The sequence below is a fragment of the Drosophila subobscura genome, chromosome A (assembly GCF_008121235.1).
Source record: "Drosophila subobscura isolate 14011-0131.10 chromosome A, UCBerk_Dsub_1.0, whole genome shotgun sequence".
NCBI classification, from domain to species: domain Eukaryota; kingdom Metazoa; phylum Arthropoda; class Insecta; order Diptera; family Drosophilidae; genus Drosophila; species Drosophila subobscura.
In genome coordinates this window covers 4,852,835-4,879,251 of record NC_048530.1, presented here as the reverse complement: position 1 = coordinate 4,879,251, position 26,417 = coordinate 4,852,835, and the positions used below count along the sequence as shown (strand labels likewise).

General features: G+C 47.0%; 3 protein-coding genes and 1 non-coding gene across 4 annotated transcripts; all 4 read right to left on the bottom strand.

Moving 5' to 3' along the window:
- Positions 1 to 7,719: 7,719 nt before the first annotated feature.
- Positions 7,720 to 8,067, bottom strand: LOC117893717. Its single transcript, XM_034800409.1, has one exon. The coding sequence runs from the start codon at positions 8,065 to 8,067 to the stop codon at positions 7,720 to 7,722; it is 348 nt and encodes a 115-aa protein (XP_034656300.1).
- A 5,643-nt stretch (positions 8,068 to 13,710) lies between these two features.
- Positions 13,711 to 14,067, bottom strand: LOC117893707 (sperm flagellar protein 1-like). The gene has a single exon (XM_034800397.1). It carries the CDS (start codon positions 14,065 to 14,067, stop codon positions 13,711 to 13,713), a length of 357 nt encoding a protein of 118 aa, XP_034656288.1.
- Positions 14,068 to 15,443: 1,376 nt separating this feature from the next.
- Positions 15,444 to 15,525, bottom strand: Trnas-aga. The gene has a single exon. It is a non-coding gene; the product is annotated as a tRNA-Ser (tRNA).
- A 10,505-nt stretch (positions 15,526 to 26,030) lies between these two features.
- Positions 26,031 to 26,417, bottom strand: LOC117893695. Its single transcript, XM_034800387.1, has one exon. It carries the CDS (start codon positions 26,415 to 26,417, stop codon positions 26,031 to 26,033), a length of 387 nt encoding a protein of 128 aa, XP_034656278.1.

Below are 26,417 nucleotides of genomic sequence, written 5' to 3'. Positions count from 1 at the left end.
CCAGGTATCCTGGCTATCCTGGCTAGCACAGCCTCCAACGCTCAGCCACTTGGAGCGTGTGTGTGGGTGGCTGTTTTCGTCCTTATCCCAGGCATGTCCTGGCCAGAGTTCAAATACGACAACGATGCGGTCTGAGGGCGCTCGCAAAACAAACGAAACTTAATTAACAAAAGCAAAAAACCGTATGGGTAATGGTCAGAGGGAGGTGCAGTCAGTACCCGAGCTCAAGGACCAGTATCCCGGTGTACCGATACTCCACCACATCACCCCCGCTCCCCATGGCTACCACCCGTTACTCCGTTACTCCGTTACCGGTACGGTTCGGTTCAGTTCGGTTCAGTTACGGATTCGGATTCGGTTTTTTTTTCTTTTTTGGCTTTTGGTTTGTCGTCCATGTCTCTGTGTGTGTGTGTGTGTGTTTTCGGTCTATGACTGGCTGGCACTGTCCTTTCTCTCCCCATCCCCCTCTCTCGCTGTCTCTCTGTCTGGTTATCCGGTTATCCTCTGCCCAAGTAGAACTATATCAATGCGTATCTATTGGTTATGTACTTGAGTGTGGTCAGGGGGTGGCGGACGGGCGGGTTGGCCAGCTACACATGCAAAACGCTCTGCATTTTTGGGTCCTTTTCTCTGTCGTCTACGGCTATGGTCCTATGGCTATGGTTATGTGTTTTTTTGGGCCCATAATCGATGGCCCGTTGCCCATCGCCCATCCCCATCGCACACAAACGAATCAAGCTCGATTTTCGGGCTCAGGTTTCGGTGTTTCGGTGTTTCTGTGTTTCGGGAGGGTGTTGGGGGACGGGGGCTCTACTGAATTTATTGCATTTTGTGTTTGTTTAGAGCGATTGCCATGTCGCGGTGTATTTGCAAATGAATTCGATTCGAGACAACGCACACAAGCAAAGTACAGTTGTGTTTCGCCAGGTTAGTTTTGGCAATCATCTGGCCAGCACATCACACAAGGATACATTTGAAAATCCCGTGTCCCTTTCGTGGCTGGGTGTTTGGATATTTTCATATTCTCAATAGTTGCGTGTGAGGGAAATGGAAGTGGACCCTGTCTGGGGTTTCTTATTGATAGACGGCAACTTTTATTGATTACAATTTCTGCCCCGAAAATGTTTACACAAACTTCACAATATTCTGTGGGATGGAGGCCTGAAGGATTATCAACGGCCACTTTTGTGGTCTGCCCATGAATCGTCATTGTTTGTTGCTCATTTGTGGATTCAATTCCAAGAAAGATCTTTCATATTTCGCCAACAATCTAAGATCTCTATATAGATAAACAATCCCTGGTATTTGGCCTCCAAGCTCATCTATCCATCCATAAAAAGCTCCAAAAATATATGCATGTTGATGTATAAATCTGGCAACTCTTTATATTGTGCATGCATAATGCTCTCCTGGTGGTAATCCCCATTTAAGGTTCGCCTTTTATCCCTTATCTACAATGCCGTTAACATTTATGCACAAAATTTTGCGTAATTAACCCGAAAAATATGGACTCTCGGTCGACTGGCGGTGTCCGTGTGTCCGCACAAAGTGTGCGAGAAACATATTAACCAGGATCTCGATCCCATCCTCCTGCCCGCAAACACACACACACACACACACGACTAGTTTTCCGCCAGCCTCTCATCGTAACTCTATTACCAACAAAACCAAAAAAAAAAAGGAAAGAGAAAAAGAAAACATTTTACCCAACGAAGCGCCGGACAGTGCTCTCTGGCAGCGGCGTCGTGTCGACGTCGATGCTGCGTCAGTTGGCTGTTAACAAGCTTATAGCCTCATTTATGCAGTTATGTTCCACCCCCTACACTACTGCACCTACCCTAAACACACATACACATACACATACGTAATCCCTTACGCACACACACACACTCTCTAATGCTCTCTTTCACTCGAGCTCTCGCTCTTCATCAATATCCTTTGCTTTTTGCACACAAAAAAAAATAAAGAATGAAGGAAACGCAAAGCAAAAACAAAAACTTTAGAGGGGATGTCGACGTGCAGTAGGTGCACACACACACACACACAAACACACATCCAACACCCCACCACCTACCGACTATCAATAATCCCCAAAAATTTTTACAGGAAAGGTCGACGCTAGCGTCGGCAGCAGCAGCGGCTTTTTACGCGGCATGTCCGAAGCATAGATGAGAAGCAGTCCACACAAGCCAAGCAGTGGAGGGGCCACTGGGGCCGAAGAGAGGAGAAGCAACGGCAGGGGCAGCAGCAGCAGCAGCAGAAACAGCAGAAACAGCAACAGCAACAGAGCAACAGACAGGAGAGGGGGTAGTGGGGTGTCCCTAGCCCTGGCTTCATGCATGTCGTGTCCAGCCGTTTGAACCAATCCTAACTAGCGCCTCTTTTGCGTGGGTGTGTTGCAGGCGTAGGCGTGGCCAGTCGGCCGAACTGCGGCTGCGGCTATCATACAACGCCAGCGACGGTGCGTGCAGAGGCGCAGGCCGAAGGTCTGTGTGGCGTCAGTGTGGAACGGTGGTGTAAGGGTAAGGGCAAGGGAATGGACACACACACACACACACACACACACACACACATGGATGAAAAACTGTCAGACAGAGTGCAGGGAGTGCAGAGGCACCGGCGCCCAAAAGCAGTGCAGTCGAACGTTGTCGAACCCTCCAGCACGGGCCTCCCCCACCGACAGCCCTGTCAACCATCGTACTCGCGCGCTCTCTCTCTCTCTCTCGCTCTCTCGCATTCGGTCTCGCTCTCTTACGCCTAACAGCTGGTCAGCATTGCAAAACTTTTTGCACTCGAGCAACGGCACTTGACTCGACTCGACTCGAACTGCAAGCAAGCGCTTGCTCTCTGTCTCTCTCTCTCTCTCTCTGCTCTGCTTAGGCGACAGCGACCGACCGACTCCACTGCTGCTTGCTTTGGTGTTGCTCTCTTTAGGCTTTATTGCTGTTGCGCTCCTGTTTTGACTCTCTTTGGGCCTTTGCATTTGCATGCTTTTTGACTCTCTTTGGGCCTTTGCATTTTGCTGTTACTGCCGCTGCTGCTGCCAGCGCTGACGCTGACTGCGCTGCCAGGCTTGAGTGAAACTTCAGTTGCAGCAGCTGCGCTCTCTCTCTCTCTCTCTCTCTTTTTTTGTGGCTGAGCGAGCGCTCTCTTGAGCTTTTGCTGCACTTTGCTGCTCTTCGCTGCTGCTGCTGCTGCTGCTGCCGGTAATGCTGCTGCTGCTGCAACACGAAATGTTGCTGGAGTGCCATTTGTCCTCTCTCTCCCAGCCCGCCTGCTGTCTCACTCCCCTTTGTGTTGTGTTTATGCGTTTTTCGAGTTGCTAGAAACAACTTCTCGCCCCCTACCCGCTGCCCGCAGCCTATCCAACCTCCCACTCCCACTCCTATTACTGCCGCCTCTTAGACAACCCTCAGCCCTTGTGGCAGTCAAATTACATGCACGTAACGGCACTTGGAATCAATTTGGCGCCTCATCGATAATGCAGGAGTCCCCCAACCATTCCACGGTGAACAAAACAAAATGGCGCACATCACTCAAAAACAACAGTTTAGTTTGGTTCCCCCACCACCCCGCCATGCACGAAGCTTTTCTTTAATTCATTTTTTAATGGCACAACAATTTGGGGAAATTTCTTATTTACTTTCGAGTGGTTTTTTTTGGCCAACTTTTTGGCTGTCAAGCCAGCCCCCTAGAAAGCCACCAACAACAGCCCAACCAAGCCCAAGCCCAAGCTCAAGCCCAATCGGAATCCGAATCCGAATACGAATCCGTTGCTTCTGCAGCTCCTGCCACTCCACCTGCCATGTCGGCTGTCGAATTATTTTGATGTCAGACCGGCGAAAAAATAAATAAACTATTAATTTGCCTTAATCGACATGAAGAGTCGGCAAATAAACACATTTTTTTCTTCCGCCTCCCCCAACACAGCACAACTCCCAACTGGCACGTTGTGGCACGTTGCACAAGCAGAACACAATGCCAGGGGATCCAATGGCGGTGGAGAAACAGAACCGCTTGCTACTCGTATTTGTAAACAATTTCTGTAGATAAATAAATTATGGAAAAATTGCCAAACATGCAGGGAGCACGGGAGGTAGGTGGAAGTCAAGGAGGAAATATATATTATTGCTTCCATTCATTCATTCATTTTGGCCAATTATTTCACTCTACAAAATGCATAAAGCGTTCATTCAACGAAATGCTTTTTGCATCAGCTTACATAATAGAAGGCTAAAAACATTGTATGCGCATAATAGGCAGAAGGAGGCCAGATGTACATTAAATATGCACAAATGATAGCCCAAATAGATGACCAAAAATATCAGCAAATGTCTAATTGCCAACTGAATGCTGACGGATCGGTGCACAACAATTTGCAGTCCTCAGCCCCCAGTCACAGAGAGACAGAGAAATGTGCAAAAATGATTGTGAATCAATTAAAATGCTGCAACTTAAATGCAATGCAAAGTATTTTGAGTTTCTTGCATCAATTATGTTGAACATTCATCAATAAACACGAGAAGTTTGTAGATTCTTGTCCCTCCTTGCTGGCCTCCCATCTGAGTGGAAGAGTCCTCTGGGGGCTGGCTGCTGTCTGTTTTGCTGGCCGTTGAATGGTTTTGTCAAACAACTAATTAAATGAAATTACACAGTGGTAATGCATTTTTCGTGTATTGACCAACAGCTGGACAAGCATACAATGAAAACCACTAGCTGGAGAGAGAGAGAGAGAGAGAGACAGAGTCCAGTAGGGACAGCACAGGACATGCAGCGAGACAGACTGTCAGAATGCTTTGGTCTGGGGTCATGCAAAAGAGCAGCAGCAATGCTGCATACCTGAGGGGGTGCAGGAGTGGCAGTCGGGAGGTGGGTAGTTACTCAGCAGAGAGGCGAGGGAGCAAACTAAACCAAGTCTCCGAAGGCAGCAACTTAACGCTTCAATAAATTTTCGTAGCCATGTCGCTGCAGCCATCAATAAGGTCCTTGTGCACGCAGCCACCCCCCCAAGCTCCCAAGCGCCACCACCACCTCATTGGGTTGTTTGGGTGGCCAAAGGGTAGCTGGCTGGCTGGCTGGCTGGCTGGCTGGTTGGATGGTTGGATGGCGTGGGGGTAGCCACCTACTTGGTCTCCTTTTGGCACGGAAATGCGTTAAGTTTGCGCTGCAGCACGTGACGCTGCTAAGCCAAAGCTGCCACACAACGGCACGCAGGGAACCCTGAAAACGAAAGATTGCAGGCGGAGCATTGGGAATAGAGTGCTGCTCCTACCCAGCCTCCAGCCTCCAGCTCCCATCTCCCATCTCCATTCGCATCGAACGACCGACCCACTGAGCCAACGAGAGCGAGAGCGAGAGAGAGCGATAAGAAGGACAAAAATTAATGGAATTTCTGCCTGTTTTTTTGCAGGGTACCCTAACATCCACGCAGTCCGAGTGGCTTGGGCTAGTCTCGCACAAAGGAATCTACAGCTCAAAATCTACCGAGAATCATCTGCGATGCTTTCCAGATCCAAATTGGAAACTCAAACATAATCTAAGTCCAATCTTCTTGGTCTTTCAGATCTTTTCTCACTTATATTTTGGATATTTTTCACTGCCACTTTGCTGGTTTCCTATTTATTTTTCTATTCATTTGCACTCGGAAGTTTCATCTTTTCAAATTGGTTCCATTTCTGCCGCTTAGAATTCTCTCCACTTCCATTATTCCTCTGGCATTCTCTTCATTGCCAAGAGTTCCCTCGCGCTGTTATTTATTTCATGTCCAACATTCCATCTCTCTTTCTAGGGCATTCGACGAGTCTCCCCATTGCTGCTGCCACTTGATTTGCTCGTTTCCTTGGCCTTTGGCTCGAGCTCCTTGGGCCTGCTGCCGCCCCTCCACCTACTCCATGCCACACCTCCGCCCGGTTTCATTTTCCCCGGAGATGTGTCGGGCTGTTCCTCGCTGCAGCTGCATTTTGGGGCTCTTTTCGGTGGCTGCTTCCTTGGGCTGCTTTTCAGTTCAGTTTGTTTTTACGACGAGGTTGGCGCAAAAAACAACACACACAAGGCAAGGCACGGCACGGCTGAAAAGGAAGTAAAAACTCGGGCTAGGAGTGGGTGGACGTGGGAGGAGGAGGAGGAGATTGTGTGTCCTCCATCGTTTTTGGCTCCTGACTCCATCAGCGTCAGCGTCTCCGACGCGTCGTTGTACGTGTCCTGGCAGCTGCTGGCTGCAGTTCTCCTTCGCGGCCATCTACTACGAGTCCACCTACTGCTCCTCCTCCTCCTCTCTTTTCGTTTTACTTTCCTCAGTCTTTGCCTGCCATTTTCCGTGCCTGCCCTTCTCTCCTCCTCCTCTGCTCGCTTTTTTTCTGCTATATAAAATGTTTTTTGTTCTCTTTTATTTTGGCCATCGTTTACGTCGGCAATTTTGCAGTTGATTGCAATTTTTCGGGGGCTGCGCCATTTTTTTTTTAGAACCAACCCACAGCTACCCCCTCACTGGCCGCACTTTCGGCTCTCCTCTCCAGGCTCCCACCCTGCAGCCTGCAGCCTGCATCCATGCTCGGTGCTCGGTGCTGCGTCTGTCTGTCTCTCTGTCTTTTTTCTTCCTGGGGGGTTGCACACCCTTCGTCGGCGGCTACGTGACATTGCGTATACGTCCAGTGCGCCTACAGTTTTTGGCTCCTTTTGGCTGCTGGAAACTTTTATCCTGGCCAACACAGAGTGGCACGGAGCGGTGCGGGTGCGGGCGCGGGTGCGGGCGCGGAAGACTAACATTATTTTCAATTAGGGCGCCGCGGCAAACATAGTTTATCATCAAGTTGACGCGACGCTGTCAGTGCTTATAAATAATCGACTCGAGCGGCCATTTTGGCCAAGGCTTCGAGGCTCATCCTTCCGTTCCGTTCCGCCCTGCACCCCATTGGATTTTCTCCACCCCCCCGGCACAGCATCAATTTTGGATGCAAGAGAAGGAGAGAGAGAGACAAACTCCTCCGACTGCGGCACATACAAAAAAAGGAAGCAGAAAATGAAGGGAAATGTGTGTGTAGTTGGAAAACAAAAGCAACACACACACACACACACACACACACATGTGCGCCACGCCTCTGGCCGCCCACTGCGTGTTGTGTGTGAGTGTGTGGGAAAAACTAAAAGAATTTTTTGTTCGCCATGTCACGTCATTCGTTGGGCTTGGCTTTGGTCCTGCAGGTCCTGCAGCTCCAACAGCTCCTACAGCTCCTTTTTTTTGTGCACACTTACGCCCAAAACACACACACTAAAGCGTGGAAAGAGACAGAGAGAGACCAACAGAGAAGGTGGAGGAGGAGCAGGAGCGGCAGAGACATTTGTCACGTGATGGATTGCAATGGGAGTGACATTTTTATTTCACTGATGGACGACAGCGCACGAAATGAAGCGCAGGATGAGCAGCAGCAGCAGCAAAGGCAGAGAGGTCAGGGGTCAGGCGTAGTGGGACAGAAGATGGACAGAGAGGAAGTCAAGCTTAAAACAAGACGCAACCAAACGGAAGTTAAAACAAACGACACACAAAAAAGGGAGAAACAGACGCAAGAAGCAGGAATTTACTGCTGCCCCCTGGTGGAGAGAGAGGGAGGCATCAAATTTACATTTAAATATAGGCAAAAATGTCAGCCAAAACAGCAACGAAAAAGGCACACAACAATTCCCTTCTAGTAATGTATTAATCGTATAGGGAAAAGCCACAACTTAGAGCCGTTCATGCTGGGTGTACTTAATGCAAAAGAGCAGCTGCTCAATCGCTCCATTGGTGCCCAGGGCCAAGTGCTCCACATCCATGTCGGATAGGTCGACTTTCAGTGATTTCAACACATGAATTTTGAATATTTTCCAATTGTTTTGCATGCCGGCCACACTGGTGCTGGCCTTGTACACGCTGAGATCCACCAGATTCTTGTGCAGACTGTCCACGAGCCGGGCCACGGGCAGTGCATCCCGGAACTGATTGCGCGTCCGATGATCCAATTTGATGTTCCACTCCAGCAGCCAACTGTTCAGCGTCTCGTGTTCCTCCGGATACAAGAAATAATTTGCCATTTTTAAACTCTAAAATTTTGCTATTGAGAACTATTATTTTACTTTTAGTTTTTGAATGTGAATACAAAAGGTTGACGAGAGATTTGTGTGTGACATTAGAGTGAATGTATGACGGATGAGGCACATTTTCTGGGCTTCAAATTGGGAACAGTTCCGAGAAGCAGGGTCTCATTAGGAGGCCATGCCTTTGTGGCCGTTACACTGCAAATTGTCATTGTGCCCCAAAAGCTGATAGCAGACCCCCAAAATAATGACAGCAGCAGTCCGGGGCAGCCTCCATCCTTTCCCCGATTTTGCAGCTTGGTTAGAAAATATTTAAATTCTTGTCTGAACGAAGGCAGGAAGGAGCACGAGCTAAACGGTCTGGCCCGAGCAGCGTGCCTTTTGTTTTTGGACTCCTTTCGGGGGCTCAATCGGAGTCAGGCAGCAGGACCAGCGGCCAAGTGGACAAGGCAAATGTAGATTTAGATGTAGCCAAAAGCAGCCAAGTTTTGTGCTCAACTAACAACGATTTTTCGTCTGCCATCAATTCACATTTTGTCTGCGTCCTTGTGATTTTGCTAATCATTTTGGGGCCAGGTCTTTAATGTATAGACAGAACTTTCGGGAACACATTTGCCAAGCTAAGGCCAAAGCCATATAAATGAAAAGGTAAAACATTTACTGAGCATGGAAACCCGACAAAAGAAAATCGCACCCACAAAGCAGCAATTGTTGCAGATGCAAGGGAAATGCCCAGCGTAGAGGTTTTTGCAGTAAATTTTAGGCTGACAAATATTTAGCCAAGGGTGTACCAAGTCCATAGGTAAATGCATTTCGACTGCAAGTTGGCATTATGGAAAGAATGGATGAGCAATAAGAACAGAAGAAAAGATGCAAGTCAATTGGGGCAACAAAAAGCTACACAAATGTGTGCTGCTTTCTGCTTTAATCGGGTTTGAAAGAAGATCCAGTCCCTTGAAGAGTCCTTAAAGGTGCACACAAAATACAAATAAAATCGGTCTGATCAAATGGTTGCATCTAAGGACTAAGGAATAAGTCGATTTGGAATAATAAACTGCACATTAGCTGCTCAGAAAGTAGCTCGGTCTCTCTCGCTTCACGGAAAGCGAAAGTGTTCCAGTGGCGGCGCTTGTGGAGAGTTAAGGAAACCGCAGACAAGTGTAATACATATACATAGATAGATACATATACAAAGACACAGACACAGATACAGATACAGATACATATGTGTGTGTGTGTGGGTGTCGCCTAGGATCTAGGATGCTGCGAGATACGAGCTGCTGCAGCAGCTACCTACATTTTATTTGATTTCATTATGTTAAAAAGTTGTTCAAGAGTGAATCATGCTTCAGCAGGGGTGTGGTGTGGGGTGTGGGTTGGGGGTGTGGTGTGGCAAGGTTGCAGGCAAAGTCGTTGTTCTTCATGCAGCAGCAGCAGCAGCAGCAGCAGACAGCGAGCAGACAGAACCCAAGGACGTCAGACGGAAATGGCTACCTAAGTCTGGGGCTCTGAGCGAACAAATGAGACACAGAGAAAGAGAGAAAGAGAGCATCCCAGGATGCTGCGGGAGAGTGAGAGGAAAGAGGAAAGGGTTGGGTGGTTGAGGGGGTGGCAAAACTGCAGTCGACAGCATTTTATTATCCTTATTTAAGTTTGAAACTTATTGCAAAGTGGGGAAACTGCAAAACTCTAAATGTCTGTCTCTGTCTCTGTCTCTCTCCCACTTCCACTCCCACTCGCCCGCTCTCCCATGCTCCTTCCTTCCCGCTGGCACTAAAAATATGGAAAACTTTGCAGACAACGCCAGACCAACAAAAGCAACAACAACAGCAGCAGCAGCAGCAGGAGGTCTAGGAGGTGGCTGGGGTAAGGGGTTCGGGTAGGTGGTGCGGGGTGTGTGAAGCGGGGTGCGGGGTGCGGGCCGGTATGTGAGCTGAGAGCTGGCGCTGGAGAAAGGCTTAAGTGCGAGCAGGAGAAGTTGCCAAGGACGTTGCTCAAGTTGCTCGCGGAAAACAGCTGCGAGGAAGCGACTCGTCGCTGCTGCTGCACCCTGGTCCAAAAGTCCAACAATTTCTGTTCAATTCTGTTGAGTTTACATTTTCATTTGAATTCTCTTAAATTACTTTCCAATTTTTATTGCAATTTGTAGGAAGTTTTGTGCATATTTGGAGTACATTTTTGAGCTAAAATTTTCATTTAGGGAAATATTTTTGCGTGATTATAAAACAGGCAGGGAAATGGCTTCAATTTTAAGTAAGAATAATAGTACAAAATATTAATAATATATTAAATAAATGGTTTTGTTGCCAAGACACTTCTTTACATTTATTTCTTTATACTCTCAGTATCTATATATTTCAAACATTTCTTGTGCGGTGTGGACACACTGTGCAGTGTGTGTCTGGCAATGCGCTGCCATTCAAATAAAAAAGAGTTATATACACACTCAGACGGCCAGACTGCCAGACGGCCAGACTGGAGACGCGCACTCAGAAGAGCATGAGTTTACGGTTATATAGTGCCACGGACTGTACCACTATATATACATATGCATATACATATATACACATACACATACACATACACATACACATACAGAGAGTGAGAGCGAGAGAGATGTGTTTGTGTGTGTGCGAAGAGCAGCTTGGAATGCATTGTGGCCACAGCATTTGGGGCAAATAGTTTTTGCTCCAGTTTGAACTTTAAGACAAAGTTTTCCCACACACAGCTCTCACACACACACACACAGAGAGAGAGCAAAAGTGAGATATAGAGATGGGATGGGGCTCGGTTTGGGAAAAAGGTTTTTCGACAACTTTAACCGAAGGTCGTTGCGCCAGTAAAAGTTTTGTCCGGGACAAGTTCAATTATTATGCCAGAGAGACTTGCCTTAGACTTTGCTCTCTCTCTCTCTCTCTCTCTCTCTATTTGCAACATTTTCAAGGTTATGCCACGGCATTAAAGACAGCTTAAAGTGCGCTTCAAACAAATATTTAACCAGGCACTTGTCCATCCCAAGCCATCCCCAGAGACGCAAGCACAGAAAGAGACATATCGAGGGAGAGAGGGAGACAATTCGGGAGGGAACTCACTCCCATCGATTGCAATTGACCACAAAAGTTGTTTCCTCTTCGAGTCATAACTTTGCGACAATTTAACAAGCCCCCAAAAGCCGCAAAGGCCAAAGCCAAAGCCATAGCCGGAGCCGCTGCCAGAACCAAACGAAGCAGTCGAACTGCCAATCGTCTTCAAATGGTAAATGGCTTAAGCCACGTCTACACTGTACCACAAAAGCAGTGGATCTGGGTTGGGACAGGACTTTCAGTTCTGTTGGTTAAAGCTTAGTCACTTAAAAATATTAGAAAATATTCAACTTCGCAACACTGTTGCGCTGCATTAGCCAACACTTGTGCTGCCTGCTGCCTCCAGCGTTAACGTTTCTTGGCAGAGCATAGTGACATTGTGCGGCAGGGGGGAGGCAAATACAAACCGATGTGATGTCCATGTAAGAACCGCACAGCAATTGCCGCAGCAGCAGCTTAAATGGTAATGCAAAGTAAGGAAGTCAATGATACCCACTGCCCCCCGATGATTTCTATGCTCTTTCTTGAGATTGAATCAGTAATTGAAACAGCAAATCGAATGCCCTATATACCCAGTGGGTGCTCTCTACACGATTGCAGGGTACTTGTAGCAGCAACAACAGTTGAGTGAAATGCCTTGACATTGCGTGTGCGGATCTTGCCTCTGCGCTGCTGCTGCTGCTGCTGCTGAGGGTAATTGGCGTGCGGTGGCCACAGGAGAAGCAGCGGAAGAAGATGATGTCTGACAAGCACTGCAGAGATGCAAAGAGCTGAGCGGTGGAGAGCGGTGGAGAGCGGGGAGAGACGCGACAAACGCGTTAGCAATGCAATTTATGTGCGTTTAGACGCATATTTTGCCAATTAAATATTGCGATAAAGCATGCAGCCCATGGAGCCTCTACACTGCAGCAGCACACGCATGCACAGGTGAGGCACAGGCACAGGCACACAGGATGGGGCACCACTGATAAATGCCGCTGATAGCGTCGCTGACGTTCGCAATTTGGTTGAAATTTATTTGGAGGCTGCAGAACGGCGATCGCAGACGGTTGTCTACGTTGTTGTTGATGTTGTTGAAAAGATCGTTGTTGGTGAAGCGTTTGTGTTCAAGTTTTTATTGAAATTGTTAAATAAATAAATAAGTAAAATATGTATCAAGAATGAATAAAAATCTATTTGAAATTTTCTTAAGTGCGATTGTGGATTGTTGTTGTAGTTGCAGTTAGCTGCTGCAATTTTTGGCGCTGTTGTTGAATAAAAAGCGAAATCAATGATGGTTGAAGCATTCAATATTTTGGATTAGGTTCTATCTTTACTAGAGTAATAAATTGTAAATTTCTTGTTGCTGTTTCCCTCTGCAGTTGTTGTAAATTTCATTGCTGTTGTTGTTGTTGTTGTTGAGATTGTTGTATTTTTGTTGCTGCTACTCTCTGATGTTGCTGCGCTTGTGCAACGCACTTTGTGCGTTTGCAAGTTGACATTCATTCAATTAAGTGCAAGACACAGCACAGAGAGAGGGGATAGAGGAGAGGAGAGGGCTGCTGCACGAGTATTTTGGTGGCACGCACAGCCGCTGTCCGCATTACCAATGTCCGCTGCTGTCCGTCTGTCTGTCTGCTGCCGCCGCTGCTTTTGTCATCGTCGTCGTCGTCTCCATTGTCCAAATTCTGCAGTCTGCCTGTCAAATGTTGCAATTGGCCAATAGTCGTGCGTACCCTGTGCTCGGTGCAAAACGCGGGCATGCTGGCACCTCAAACTATCTCAAATAAATGTCACAAAACCGTAAGAAGTCTTTGGTTTCTACACAAATGCTTAGGCCCCCCTTTAGCTGCTAGAGTAATCAGCTTGCAGTGCCTCGAAAATGAACTAAAAATTCTGCTGACAAAAACATTTGACAAGTGATCGCCGTGCGGCAACATGTTGCCGCAACATTCAGTAGTTGCAGGCAAACCGAACACACAACACAACAACAACAAAAAATGACACAAATTCTGCGGCGATATTCAAATCCTTGGCAGGCCCCAAACTGACTGCCGCCTGACTGGCTTGCCTGAATGCTCGATGTTCGATGCTGAGCTGTGGCCAAAAAGCGCCGCCGCTGAAGACGTTGAAATGTTGCGCATTTTGATGGCTGATATGCGCATTTGGGCAACAACACGTCAACCTGACCAAATACAAATAAAAGTATATAGAAATTCGGCTGGCTTATAGAAATCGTTGAGTTCATAAATGGCCAAAACAATTTCTTGCCGTATGCAAACAAGCACAACTGACCGACTGACTGACTGACTGACTGACTGACTGACTGACTGACTGACTGGCAAACAATTACACAATTAACAATCGATGCTAAGCAAAGTTTTCTTTTGGGAACTGGAACTAAAAGAGCTGCTAAGTGACAAGTGTTTCTGGATAATATTTTGTGGAATAAAGTAATAATTGTTGCAGCCTGCTAGTCCTGCATTCGCTGAACATATAATTTGTAGTTTCATAAATATTTAAATACTTCGAACCAAACATCCTCCCAGCTGATTCAAGAATCACTCTTCTCCGGTTGCTAACGCTTCAGCAGGCTGTAGTCGGCGACCATTAGGCCATAGAGGAGCGACTCTAAGGCATCTTCGTTGCCCGTGGCCAGTCGCTGCATATCCAAGCGTGTGATGCCCATATTGAGTTTAGTCAGGACACGGGCATTGAATATCTGCCAGTTGTCAATCAGCCTGGCCACACCGGTGCGCGGCCTGTAGCTGTGCAGAGCCACAGCCTCGGGATGCATCCGCTCAATGACACGGGCAATGGCCAGGGCGTCGCGAAATTGATTCCTAGTGTGACGATCCAGATGGATGTCGTGCGTCTCCAGCCAATCGCACAGCATCTCGTACTGCGAGTCAGTTAGTTTCACGAGGCGTGACATTATCCCTTGGCCTATATAAATTAGCTATAAATTCAAGCAAAGTTTTGTGTCAGCTTTGGGCTCTGTTTTTAGGCTTGAACGATTTGTGTGCGACTCGTGGTGTTCCAGCTCTCCAGGCAGCAGCAGCAGCAGCAGCAGCAGCAGCAATATTTGTTGATGTTGTTGTTGTTGTTGTTGTTGGTTTCCTATGGAAAGAGAAGTTTTCATTAGATTGCAAAATCGTTCAACAGTGGGGAATCCACCATCTACCAGAGGCAGAGTTTACCGACCATCAGCGGCATACTCACATCCCCCCACATTCTTCCTGTTCATTCCGCCTTGTATCATTTGGCTATTAAGAATTTTTCATAATTAGAATGTAATCGCAGTCGCTTAAAAGACTCCTCCAACTCCAACTCCAACTCCAATTAAATGCATGAAAAGCGAAAAACGAACACGATAAAAAAAGGGGGGAAACAAAACACAAGAAAAAATATATGAAAATTAGCTGCGGCCCAACAATGACGATTTGCGTAGCATAATCCGCGCTGGCAAATTATGCAAAAGGAGAGCGAGAGAAAGGGAGAGAAGAGCAAACTTCTATTTATCATAATTGAGGTGGCAATTAAAATGGAGTGCACGGGGGGAGGGAGTGCGGCAGAGCGGGAACTGATACACTGTGGCCGTGGCCGAGGCCACCACTTAATCCAAATCGAAAGCCTCCATCCATTCATCCATCCATCCATCCATCCAGCCATATTGAAAGTAATTTTAATGGCTTCGTTGTCGAGCCCTGTGGAACATCGCTGTGCAGAGTAAATAATTCAATTTATTTTCCCTACTGCTGCTGCTGTTGCCGCTGCTGCTCTCTGTGTTCAAAATGAAATTAAATTAAAAATGCATTTTGGGCGAGCAAATGAATTAAGCCATCATTCGTCCCAGTCGCAGTCTCGCAGTCGTCACGCAGCAAACTGCAACGGCAACGGCAACTGCAGCCAAAGGGAAAGCCAAAGCCAAAGGCAGGGGCAAAAGCAAAGACAAAGGCTAAGGAAATGGCCAAAAACGTGTTGAAAGCCATGTGTGGCATGATGGCCTGGACCTGGACTCTCAAAAGGGGGTTGGGGGGGTTCCGTTTCGAAGTCTCTCCCTCCTGCTACACACACACACCTTGGCGTGTCAGTTTCACGTGCAGTGGCAAAAGGTAATTCATCTTGTTCCCATTCCCATTCCTCATGCCACTGCCCCCTGCCTGAGAGCCTGCCTGCCTCCTGGCCATTGAGTATGAGGATGTTCAATTTCGCTGGCCTGCGGCTAATTAAATGCTCAGCGCGGAGGCATTTTAATGCTTTTGATAATTCACATAAATATATTTTCAAACAAAAAGCGCGCAGATGCAACGCAGTCGGTAGGACTCGAACCTACGCTCCCAGAGGGAATCTGATTTCTAGTCAGACGCCTTAACCGCTCGGCCACGACTGCCATGTACGTGGAGCGGACACTCCCCCCACGAAATCTGTGGCAAAGGGTATACGATCCATCCATAAATAGATCTAACTTAGGCCAATATTCCCAATTGATAGGGCAAACCACAGATACTACAACGTATCTGCACGTTGAAAGATATGTTCGAGTGGTGAAACTTTTGGGTTTGCTTTCAATTATGTAACTGTGATTGCTCTAGAACAGAGGTCGGCCACACAGGTAGGAACTCACAGGGTTCGGTGCATCTGTGCATGCACAGACATGCACGGACAGACACGAAGTCCAGCCCAAAAACGTTTCTTGCTTCTCTGCCGCGGCCGCTGGCACTGCGGCAGCCAAGCAATTGTTGTTGCTGTGCGTGGGCCGAGGCCACACGAAGCTTTTGCGCTGTTCGCTGCGTGCGCCGCTTGCCCGCTGCCCGAGATCTTTGCCTATGCACAGAACATGTGACGCAGCTACCGGCGACTGCTTCATGCGAATAAGTGATAACAGTTTAGCTGTTAGCTACAACAACAATGATTGCCCAAGCAACTCACATTTATAGTTCCTGAAATTCCTTTTACGGAGTTGGCTACAGCTCAATATTTTTGCCTACAAGCTCCAAGGCATTTGTGTCAACATTTCTAAACAAATAAACCCTGATTTCGTGCAGCTCTTTGCATACTAAGTATTTTCCCTTTTGAATGTTAGTAAATAAGTTGCTGTGAATGAAATGCTAAACCAAGTGAAAAGCCAAAGCAATGCTCAGATGAGATGCCAAAAGGGGAGCCATTGAGGGCGCAGGGCAAAGGGAAGGCTCAGCAAATCGGAAAATAGAATTCAGCGGACATGGAGATTCCCCGCAAAAGAATCAACTTGAATAAATGAATTAATGCATTTGATGTACTTACAGAAGTTGCAGCTCAATCTATAATTTATCCTCTAGATCCATGTACTAATATTTGATTGGTTTATTCAAGCAATTGGTGTGGATGATCCAGGAGCACCAGAGTCCAGCGTGTGGCCGTGTGGTCCCAATATGTCAGCGGTACTGAACAAATCGCTTTTAATGGCGAACAAATAATTATAAAAGCTCAAATGCACATAAATGCATCCACACACACACATGTACACATTTATGTGCACATGCACCTTGTGCGTATTCATTTACACGAATGCACCACACACACAGCTGATCGATTGCAGGGCCGCCACCAAGCTCCAAGCGGCTCGGCGGGGATCGTTGAGGCTGACACCGATCGGCGGAATTTTCCGCTGGCTAAGCCTTTCTGCTGTTACTTTGTTTATTGTTTGAACTTGGCAGGGACTTCAGAAATCAGCGACAACTCAACAGTGTATGGATATTGATACGCATTTCCATCGACTTGGCAGAGTCACAACACAGCGCCGAAACCAGAAACCCAGAACCGGGAGCCCAGAACCCAGAGCCCTGAGCCCAGAACCCAGAGCCCAGAGCTTTTATGGTGCTTTAATGTAAAGTAATTCTATTTTCCTCTATGCATCCAACTCTATTTATTTCACATTGTTTTCCCAATCTGCAATCTTATGCGCAATCAACACACTCTCCGGGGCAGTCATTAGGCCTGCTGGAGAGGATTCGCACTCCATTCATCATCTCAGCCATTAATCTCTAGGTAGATCTTATCTGCAGCTACCTACTCCGCCTTCCCCCCCCTTGAGCATATCCATTATACCATTACGATTCGCCATCCCAATCCCCAACCCATTCAATTGAACAACGATCTGCGATCGGAGCGTAATCAATTACATGACCACGCACATGGGCTTTGATCATTTGGTTATTCCACAACAACAACAAAAAACACTTTCAACCAGAGCCGACTTTGGTGACAATGCGTTGCCCCTCACCACTGCATCCCCCTGCATCCCCCTGCACCCCTTTCCATCCTGCTACGATCAATGCAATCGCGAAATCGATAACTGAGCCCCCAGCCCCGAGCTGCTGCTGCTGCTACTGCTGCAGTTTTTAATGTGCACCTTTTGTTCTGTGGCAATTGCAACTCCAATTGTACAAGAAGCAGGATGGATGAGGGTTGAGGGGTTGAGGGGATGAGGGATGAGGTGGAGGAGGAGGGTACAACGACTACTGGCTGCCGAAATGTCAAATGCCAGGCCATATTTCTTAAACGCCAAATACTTTTTGACATAATAGTCCAATTACCTTATCGCGCCGATCTGAGATGCGGTCGCCGTTGCAGTTTCTCGTTGTTCATGTGGTTGTTGTTGTTGTTGCTGTTGCTGCAGTTGTTGTCGCCGCCGACACCGCCACCATTGATGCAGCAGCAACGACTGGGATCGAGCCAGAGCCACAGCCAGAGCCAGAGCCAGAGAGCTGCAGAAGGAGATGGAGCTGGGGCCGCAGCAACTGTGCGATTATTTATGGCGATCAATGTTCGTGGGCCCAGTAGCAGAAATTCCATTTAAATTGCGTACAACAACAACAACAACAGCAACAACAACAGCAACACAGCTTAAGGAAACTACAACAAACATCAAGTACAGGGCCGTGGCAACAACAATTGTTTTTATGGTAGGCAACAGGCAGGCAGGCAGCGGCAGCGGCAGCAGCAGCGTTGGCGGCGGTGCCTCTGAAGCGGCAGCAAACACAAAACAACCCAACAACAACACCAACCAAAAAACTGCAACAGCAGCAACAAAAATACGAAAAACCAAAAAGAAAACAAGAAGGAATCAAGCTCTCAAGTCAGAGCCGAGACAAACCGCAGAATGAAAGTGCGGATTATGCTCGTGGAAGTATCTGGCGGGTTTTTTAGTTGCTTTAAAAATATTTAATAAATATATATTAAAATATAAATTTGACTTAAATATGCATAAGCACATACTAAAAGTCAAATATTAAAAAAAATACACTTTTTGCTGAAGGATTTCCATGAATTTAAATTATACAAAAAACTCCGAAACTTATTTTAGTGCAAATTTCGCCTATTATTTGTATATCGATTCGTACAATTTCCACAATTTATTGGCAGTTTTATTTGCGCTTCTTTTTGGCCTTCATTTGATTGTCTTTTTAGCCTTTTTATAGCCAAAAAGCCTATTGCTGCTGGCTGGTCGTGTGGAGTGGCCGCATCATTGGCAATTGGGCGGAAGGAACACCTTCAAAAGATCCCATGCTCAACATCTGTTTAGGGCAGGACAATCGATTTGGCGCAAAGTGTTGGACACACAAACACACACACACAGAGAGACACACAGCAGCAGATACTTAGATACTCTCCGGGATGGGATGGGATGGGATGGGGAGGCTTTCATTCGGTCAGTTGTAAATGAGTCTCAAGGGTCGTCGTCGTCGTCTGAGGAGCGGAGTTCTGCCCGCGCCCGTAATATGTCTTGTTGCTTGTTTGACAGTTGTTGTTGTTGTTGTTGTTGTTGCTGGCTCGACTTGTGGCAGCAGCAAGCTGTAGCCTGCCTTGTGGCATGAACAATCGTAGTTATATTTTTAAACGCAACTACGCGCTGCCCCAGCCGATATTGATCTTATTTCAATATGCCAGCAGCCTCTTCTGTGGAGGCTTCTGTCTTCTGGCTTCTGTCTCTGTGAGATGCGCTTTTAATTTGCTGCATGGTGCATGCTGCATGGTGCCAGTGGCAGTTGCAATTTCCTTGTGGCAGTTCACTTGAGTGCAGTTGACGTTGCCACTAGTTTGGGTGATCGCACCTAGGCCTCTGCCTCTGTCTCAGCCTCCTTCCCATTGCCATCCTCTCGCTCATCGTCTCTGCCACTGCCACTGCCTTTGCCGCTGTGTGTCGGCTTTTGCTGCATTGATCTTGCCCCTGCCACAGCGCCCTTTTTATTTTAGTTTATTTTCAATTGTCAACCTGATCTGAGGCTGTTCTTCCAGCTCCCCACCGCACTTTGATTTCGTAAACTGTAATTACAGTCGAGAGCGGCAGAGAGGGGAGCGCAGAGAGAGAGCGAGCGAGGGGAGCAAACACATTTGTCTGATGAGTAATTAGCTTGTGGACCCATCACCTGCCCAGACAAGAACATTCGAAATCGTTTGATCGAAAATTCTTTGCCGGAGAGACACTCTATAAATTCAGTCAACACTTTAGCCAGCACTTTGGCAGTGTCTTTCAGTCTTCAGCCCAGCCCAGCCCAGCCCAGCCCAGCCCAGCCACTGGCAGTGCCTTCTGCTCTCTGCCTGCTGGTTCTGGCTCTGCCAGCTCCAATTCTGGCTGGACAAACTAGTTACAAGCCATAACTATAACTATAACAATAACAAATTAGCATCGCATGCTACGTGGCGATTAATTTGGCTGTACTCAGCGGCGTGGCTTTCGGCTCGGCTCGGTTCGGCTCAGCTTTTGCCTTACGAGCATTGTTTGTAGCTCATTAGGCAAAATTTCTGCGCGCTTCAACGACGACGACAAACGCCAGAGCAAAAGCAAAAGCCGACAAAGGCTCAACGGGAGAGGGGAGTGCCGAGACGAGACGAGCCGAGCCGAGCCATGGCCTATCCATAGGCATAATTTGAGACGAAAATCGCACACACAGTTTATGCAAATCGGCGCAAAAAAAACCCAAAAGCGAAAATTGCGGAAAATCGGAATAAGGCATTTTGGCATGCGAGAGTTTTATTTTCAATTTGGCAACAAGTGGCAAAGCAGGAGCGGGGTGAAGCCACCGCTTTGATATTCCAAAACCCAATCCACTTGATAGTTTTATTTATTTATTTTTGGTTCACATTTCATTGGAAAAAAAATAGAATCCGGGCCTCCAGCCTCGAGAGAGTTTCAGATTCAAATACTCGGGATTTGGATTCAGATTCAGACTCAGATTCGGATTCTATTTTGTTGGTGGCCTCTCCTCTCTCTGGCGAGTTCTCAGCAAAATCGTTTGTGTAATTGGAAGCGAAGTCTTGGCGGGCAAAAAACGGTTTGAACCGAACTGAACCGACGCGTCGCCCACTTGACAGTCGGCGTGGGAAACGGCGAACGCCGCAGATGAGGCACAGTGGCGCAAACAAAAACAACAACAACTGTCATGTGGTAACTGAACAAATGTACATACAAAAAATTAAATTTAGATTGATTTTTGGCTGAATTTTGCATATTTATTGCTGGATGCTGGTGTGACGAAAAGTGTAAAATGTAAAAAAATGTAAAATGTGCAAAGAAAGTGCGACAAAAAGCATGAATTATATTCTATTTATTTATTAATGGATTATTTCTTAATTGACTTATTACCACTATTGGAAACCATTATTTGAACCTCCTTCCAAGTGCTAAAAAACTTTCCTAATTCTATTTATCTGTGATTTTTTATTACTTAATTATTTTATACCACAAAAATGAAGTATTTATTTATGAACTTAAATGTAACTAATAATAGTTGTGTTATTTTATTGTAAATGGCCATTAAATTTATTTCTATTTTAACTTGAATTTTAACAGATTTCTTTTATGACAAATTTCAATGAGCAAATTGTTGGCTCGCAAGGGGCAGCATTGCCCCTTTCTGCTTTTATAGTTGGTGCCACAGTGCGCAGCGTGCTCAGCTTGTGGAATGAAATGAAAAAAATTTTTAGCCGAATTGCCACTTTTGGCACTGGCACACTCTCTACCCCTCTCTCTGTCCGTGCACCCGCACATGCTACAACGGCAACGGCTTCTGGCAGACCAGAGCATGTGGCAGCTGCGCATTTGCATCAACTGCACACTCGACGCTGCCTGCCCCCCCGGTTAATTTCGCTCTCTCTCGCACTCTCGCAGCCACAGCCAGCCGCAGCTGCGTTTTAGCTTCTCTGCTGCTGCTGCTCCTCTTGCCACATGCAACGTGAGCTGTGTGTGTGCCACACTCAATAATTTGCACGCCGTTATCCTTGTCTGCTGACTCCGCTTGCCCCTCCAACTGTTGTGACTTCGATTCGCATTTCATTTTGCGTTTATCTCGTCTTCGACTTTGACTTCGACTTATCCTGCCACTTTGCCCCGTGTCCCGTGTCCCTTGTCCCGTGCCCCTTCACTCGCCACTTCCCTCCGTTGCCCACTCTGCGGCTCGTTTTCATGTCTTTATTTATAATTTTATTGATAAAAATTGACATTAATCGCGCGTTTAAGATGATTTTTATCGCCTTGAGTGCAAATTGCTTACAATTTTTTCTGCCTGCCAAAAGTTTTTGCTGTAATTTTGTGCCAGTTCTTTTTTTACTGTACATTTACTGTTGCTGTTTTTAAGTGTTGAGGTGCGAGCGATTATTGGATTTGACGGACGGAAGAGGCGAAAGGGCGAGAAGGGCACACAGGAAGCTGTCAAAAGAAAAAGCCACAAAGTTTGTCAGCCACGGTTGGAGGGAGCCTCTGCAGATCGTTGAGCCGTGTTATATTTATGCAATAAGGATCGTGTAGAAATATTTTAGTTCCTATTTTTACAGCTGCTAAACAATTTCGAAATTTTTCTTTACAGATGCAAATAATGCGGCAAATTGTTTGCCCATACAAATTATTTGTCACTGTTTTCGGAGCCAAGTAATTTTTTCTCTGCCGCTCCAAGCTCAATTTTCCCAGTATTAAATAACCCTCAATAATCCCTGCAAATGCCACTAATAGATATCATCCCAATTGTCCATTGAAATTCTGTTTGAATACATCAAAGACATAGAAATAAAAGCAAGTAAAAAAAACGGCAAAAAGGAACCCATAAACATTCGAAATGCAAACAAATTTGACGATTTTATAGTCGCATCCGCCGCAATAAAAGAAATAGTTCAGTGGAAAATCAATGCCAGATATACAACCACATCCATATATATATTTATATATATATTTCGTATAAATGCTACCCCCGCAGTGTGCTACTCCCCGTAAAGACCCTCGTGGCAATGCAATTTTTCGGTTTTGATATATGAAATGCGTTTGTTCGCCTCGCCTCGTTCGCTCCACTTTGGGGGCCAAAAGCATTTTCCCACATTAATTTTCCTAATTTCGAAAGCCAACCCACACACGCGCAGGGCATGGTGGTGGGGGCGGTAGATGCCACAGAGCTCTGACTGCAGCCCCGCAGGACAGCGCAGAACTATTTATCAATGCTGAAACATTTCAAATACATTCTTCGTTTTTAGAGCAGGGAGCAGGGAGCAGGCAGGAGGCAGGAGCAAGGAGGCAAGGAGCAGTAGTCAAAGTCGTAGCTGGAGCTGAAGCTGAAGCTGAAGCAGCACAGAGGCAAGATTATGATGGAGATCCCTTTTGCACTGCGGCTCCCCCATCGCATTCCCTGTCAAATGAAGCGGCAAAAAAGTAGCTGGAAAATGAAATATGCCAGCGACGTCTCCAACGCCCAACACCCAACGCCCACCGACCATTCTCTATTCTCCATTTTTGGCCCCCAATGTGCGTCCTGCTGCTGCCTCTGCTTCTCCTGCTAAGACAACTGGCGGCGCATTAAATGACGCCCCAGCGACATCTTACGCAATGGACGAATAGCCGATAGTTCCAGCACGCAGATAGCTACCGCAGTTAGCGATGGGACAGTCTCCACTTTAAAATGTAAGAATTTCTGGAGTCAAAACTTACTAAATTATGCTCAACACAAGGCTTTGTTTTGGAGCAGTTTATTTAAGTGTTTGCTAGCATTAATAATTGTCAATTAATTGGACTAAATAATTAACGTTTGAACATGGAGTCAGGCCAAGCAGAACAATTTCAATTTTCAACTTTGTAAGTCCTAAAATTCGGATGATAACGTCGCTGAATATCACAGAAAGCTAAATTATCTATGCACAAAATGAATAATAAATTTGTTTAAATATTTTTTAAGTTTTGTTGAACAAATTCCAACCGCTGCTCCATGTCAGATCCACTTCGTGTCACGCTGCCATCCCGCTGCAGCAGAGTTGCCTTTTTTAAAGATTTTTTCCTCTCTCGCTCCCCTCCTCCACCACCACCCGCCTTCTCTTTCTCTTTATCTTTGTGTGTGTGTGTGTGTGTGTGTGTGGGGGGGGAGAACGCATAGAAAATTGCATTTCGCCTGCTGCAAAATATTTCACTTTAGAGGACAAACAGGTCACAGGCTGACTTTTGCAGTCATGCACACACGCACATGCAAACCCTGGCAGCAGCAGGGTTGCCTTGCCGTGCCTTGCCTTCCCCCGTAACCATTTAGTATGCAGCTGGCGTACGGCTAGGGGGGTGGGCTGTGGCGTCTGTGGGGTCCTCTGTGCGGGCGGGAAAACTTTTTGGCGCGTCTTGGCCAACAAACGCATGCATTTATCCGCCCAAAACAGAGAGAAAGAGAGAGAGAGAGAGAGAGAGTGAGATAGTGGAGGGGGGCAACTCCCCGGAGCACGTAAATAAATCTTAAAATTGTAAAACCCGCAAAAGCGTCTGAGGGTGGGCGCTCCCCTCTCTCTTTCGCTCTCTGTCTCTGTTGGATATGTCGCCATTTTGCGATGTGTTTTGCCGCCATTGCCGCAGCAAATTACGCAAGGCGTCGTCCTAGTCATCCTAGTCTTCCTAGTCGTCGTCCTCGTCCTCGTCTTCGTGCCTGTACTTCACATCCACATCCACATCCACATCCTGGTGCTGGTGCTACTCCCACGTTCTCCTCGTCGTCGTCGTCGTCTCAGTTCAACTAACGTTTGTCCTTGGCATGTCCTTTGGCGCGCTTTTGTGCATTTAAACCGACAACGAGGGGCAGGGGCAGGGGCTGAGGCAGGGCACGCTGTGGCATCCACACGGGGGCTACAGAGCTGAGACGACGGCAAAATGCAGTCATTACTGAAAATTGGTTTTGGGGCTAACGCACTTGCACATTTCATGGCTATGATGAGCAGAGAGTGGCGGGGGCGCAGGGCGCCCAGGGGATGGATTGTCAGAGTAAGCAGGGGGTGGGGGTGGGTGTGGAGAGCAGTACTTGGGGCTGGGGCTGGGGCTGGCAACAACAAAAAATGCGTCGTTTCAAAAGTTTACTTCTCGCATATTTTTCTTCAAATTGCAAACGATTTTTACTTGTTTGCCCACGCCGCCATCTTTTTTGGCGCCTTGTGCTAGGATCGGGGTTTGTTTTTATTCTCTTTCAGGAGGAGGGTGTATATTGCCGGTGCTGATGCCACAGTGAGGCATTGCGGAAAGCGCTGCACACTTTTGGCGTAATTTTAGAACGAAATTATTAGCATCTGGACGGTCAGTCTGCCAGAAGAAATGATAGATAAATATCCAGATAATCCATGGTGGTTGAGGAGTTTTGCACGTCTCTTTTAGCTAGTTCTCAGATTCCAGGACGAGGATCTACTGTATTTGTTTGGAGCCTTTCATGGCATGCATTACCTTGGCGCTTGTTGCTGTTTCCCTGCTCCGCTCCGACTCATCCGCTCATCCCGTGTTGGGGGAACGACACACACGCATCGCATATTTTCAGCGATTTGTTACGCTCCCAAGACTCCCACCCACACGCCAGCACCCATCCCATGCACTCTGCTGCTGGCACCAGCTGTAATCGCATGTGGTTTGTCAGGCTTCCGCCCTCAGCCAGACCTTTTGGAGTGCTTTCTCTTCGCACACACTATTTTTGGGTCGTGGAGGTAATTTTTGCAAGACCGAAAGAGGGAGAAACGCATAGAGAATAGAGATAAAGCGAGGGAGACAGAGGCAGGAAGGGAGAGACATACAGAACGAATGGTGGAAGGGTAGGGTAGGGTGGGGTGGGGGATGGGGAGGGGAGACTAATGTGCGGATTACAAGGATTTACTAATGCAATTGCATGTTTTCTGCACTGCTTGCAGCCAGCAAAAGGCTGCCCTGTGCGCTCCGTTCCGTGTGCGGCTAATGCTGCCTGCCCATAAATATCTATTAATTGTATGCACCTACGGGCAGGGGATGGGGAAATGGGGAAGGTCATGACACAAAAGGCAACGCCAAGCCACGCGTGTTGCCTCTTGTGTGTGTCACACAGCAGGCAGCCACCGCCAAGCGATCGGTAATCGATTTCACTCCAATGTCAGCTGCTTGCATATTTATCCACTCGAATTTCGATTTTCACTTGAGCTCAGGCAGCAAGCAGTTCACCGACCGAGTGCCTGAGAGCCTGAGAGCTGGCTTTAAGCAGTTTACTTACTGAAACCTGAAGGTTTGGTTCAAGCAGTGCGCTGCTGAAGGCTGAATGTTTGGTACAAGCAGTGCACTACCGAAACCTGAACGCTCTGCTCAAGCAGTTCACCTTCTGAGACCTGAAAGCTTGGTACAAGCAGTGCGTCACCTAAAACCTGAAGGTTTTCAGCAAGCAGTACCCCAGTACCTCCGTATTTTTCCATGCAACATTTTTAAAGCTAAGATTATTTAATTAATTTACTTTTATTTTGGAATACGCCACGAGTTGGTGGAAGCTACAGTTTGTCCCTTCACAATTATTTTGTTGCATCCTTTTTGAATCCAAAGTCCAAGCAAGTTTATGAAGTCTAAAATAAACTTATATGTAAATCCATGGAAAGTGTAGAATTATATTTTACCTGTAAATGCTTCAATTAGATGCTCTGCTCAGACGCCAAGTCCTGCCCGAAATTCACTCTCTGAACAACAGTCATCATCAGCTGATAGAGCAGCGCATCCTGCACCCACTCCTCGCCCCTGGCCAGTTTATCCTCATCGCTTGGAGTTAGTTCCATGTTCATTTTCTTGAGCACTCGAGCACTGAAAATACGCCAGTTGACTGCCTTCAGCGCGACGCTATTCCTGGCCACATATCTGCTGAGATTCACGCGTCCTGGATGCACCCTGTTGAAGAGTCTCGCCACTGGCAAAACGTCAGTGAATCTGTGACGTGTCCGATGGTTCAGCAGCACTCCGTAGGTCTGCAGCCACAGGTCCAGCATCTGGCACTGCTGGTAGCTCAATGGTCGAAAGGCGGACAT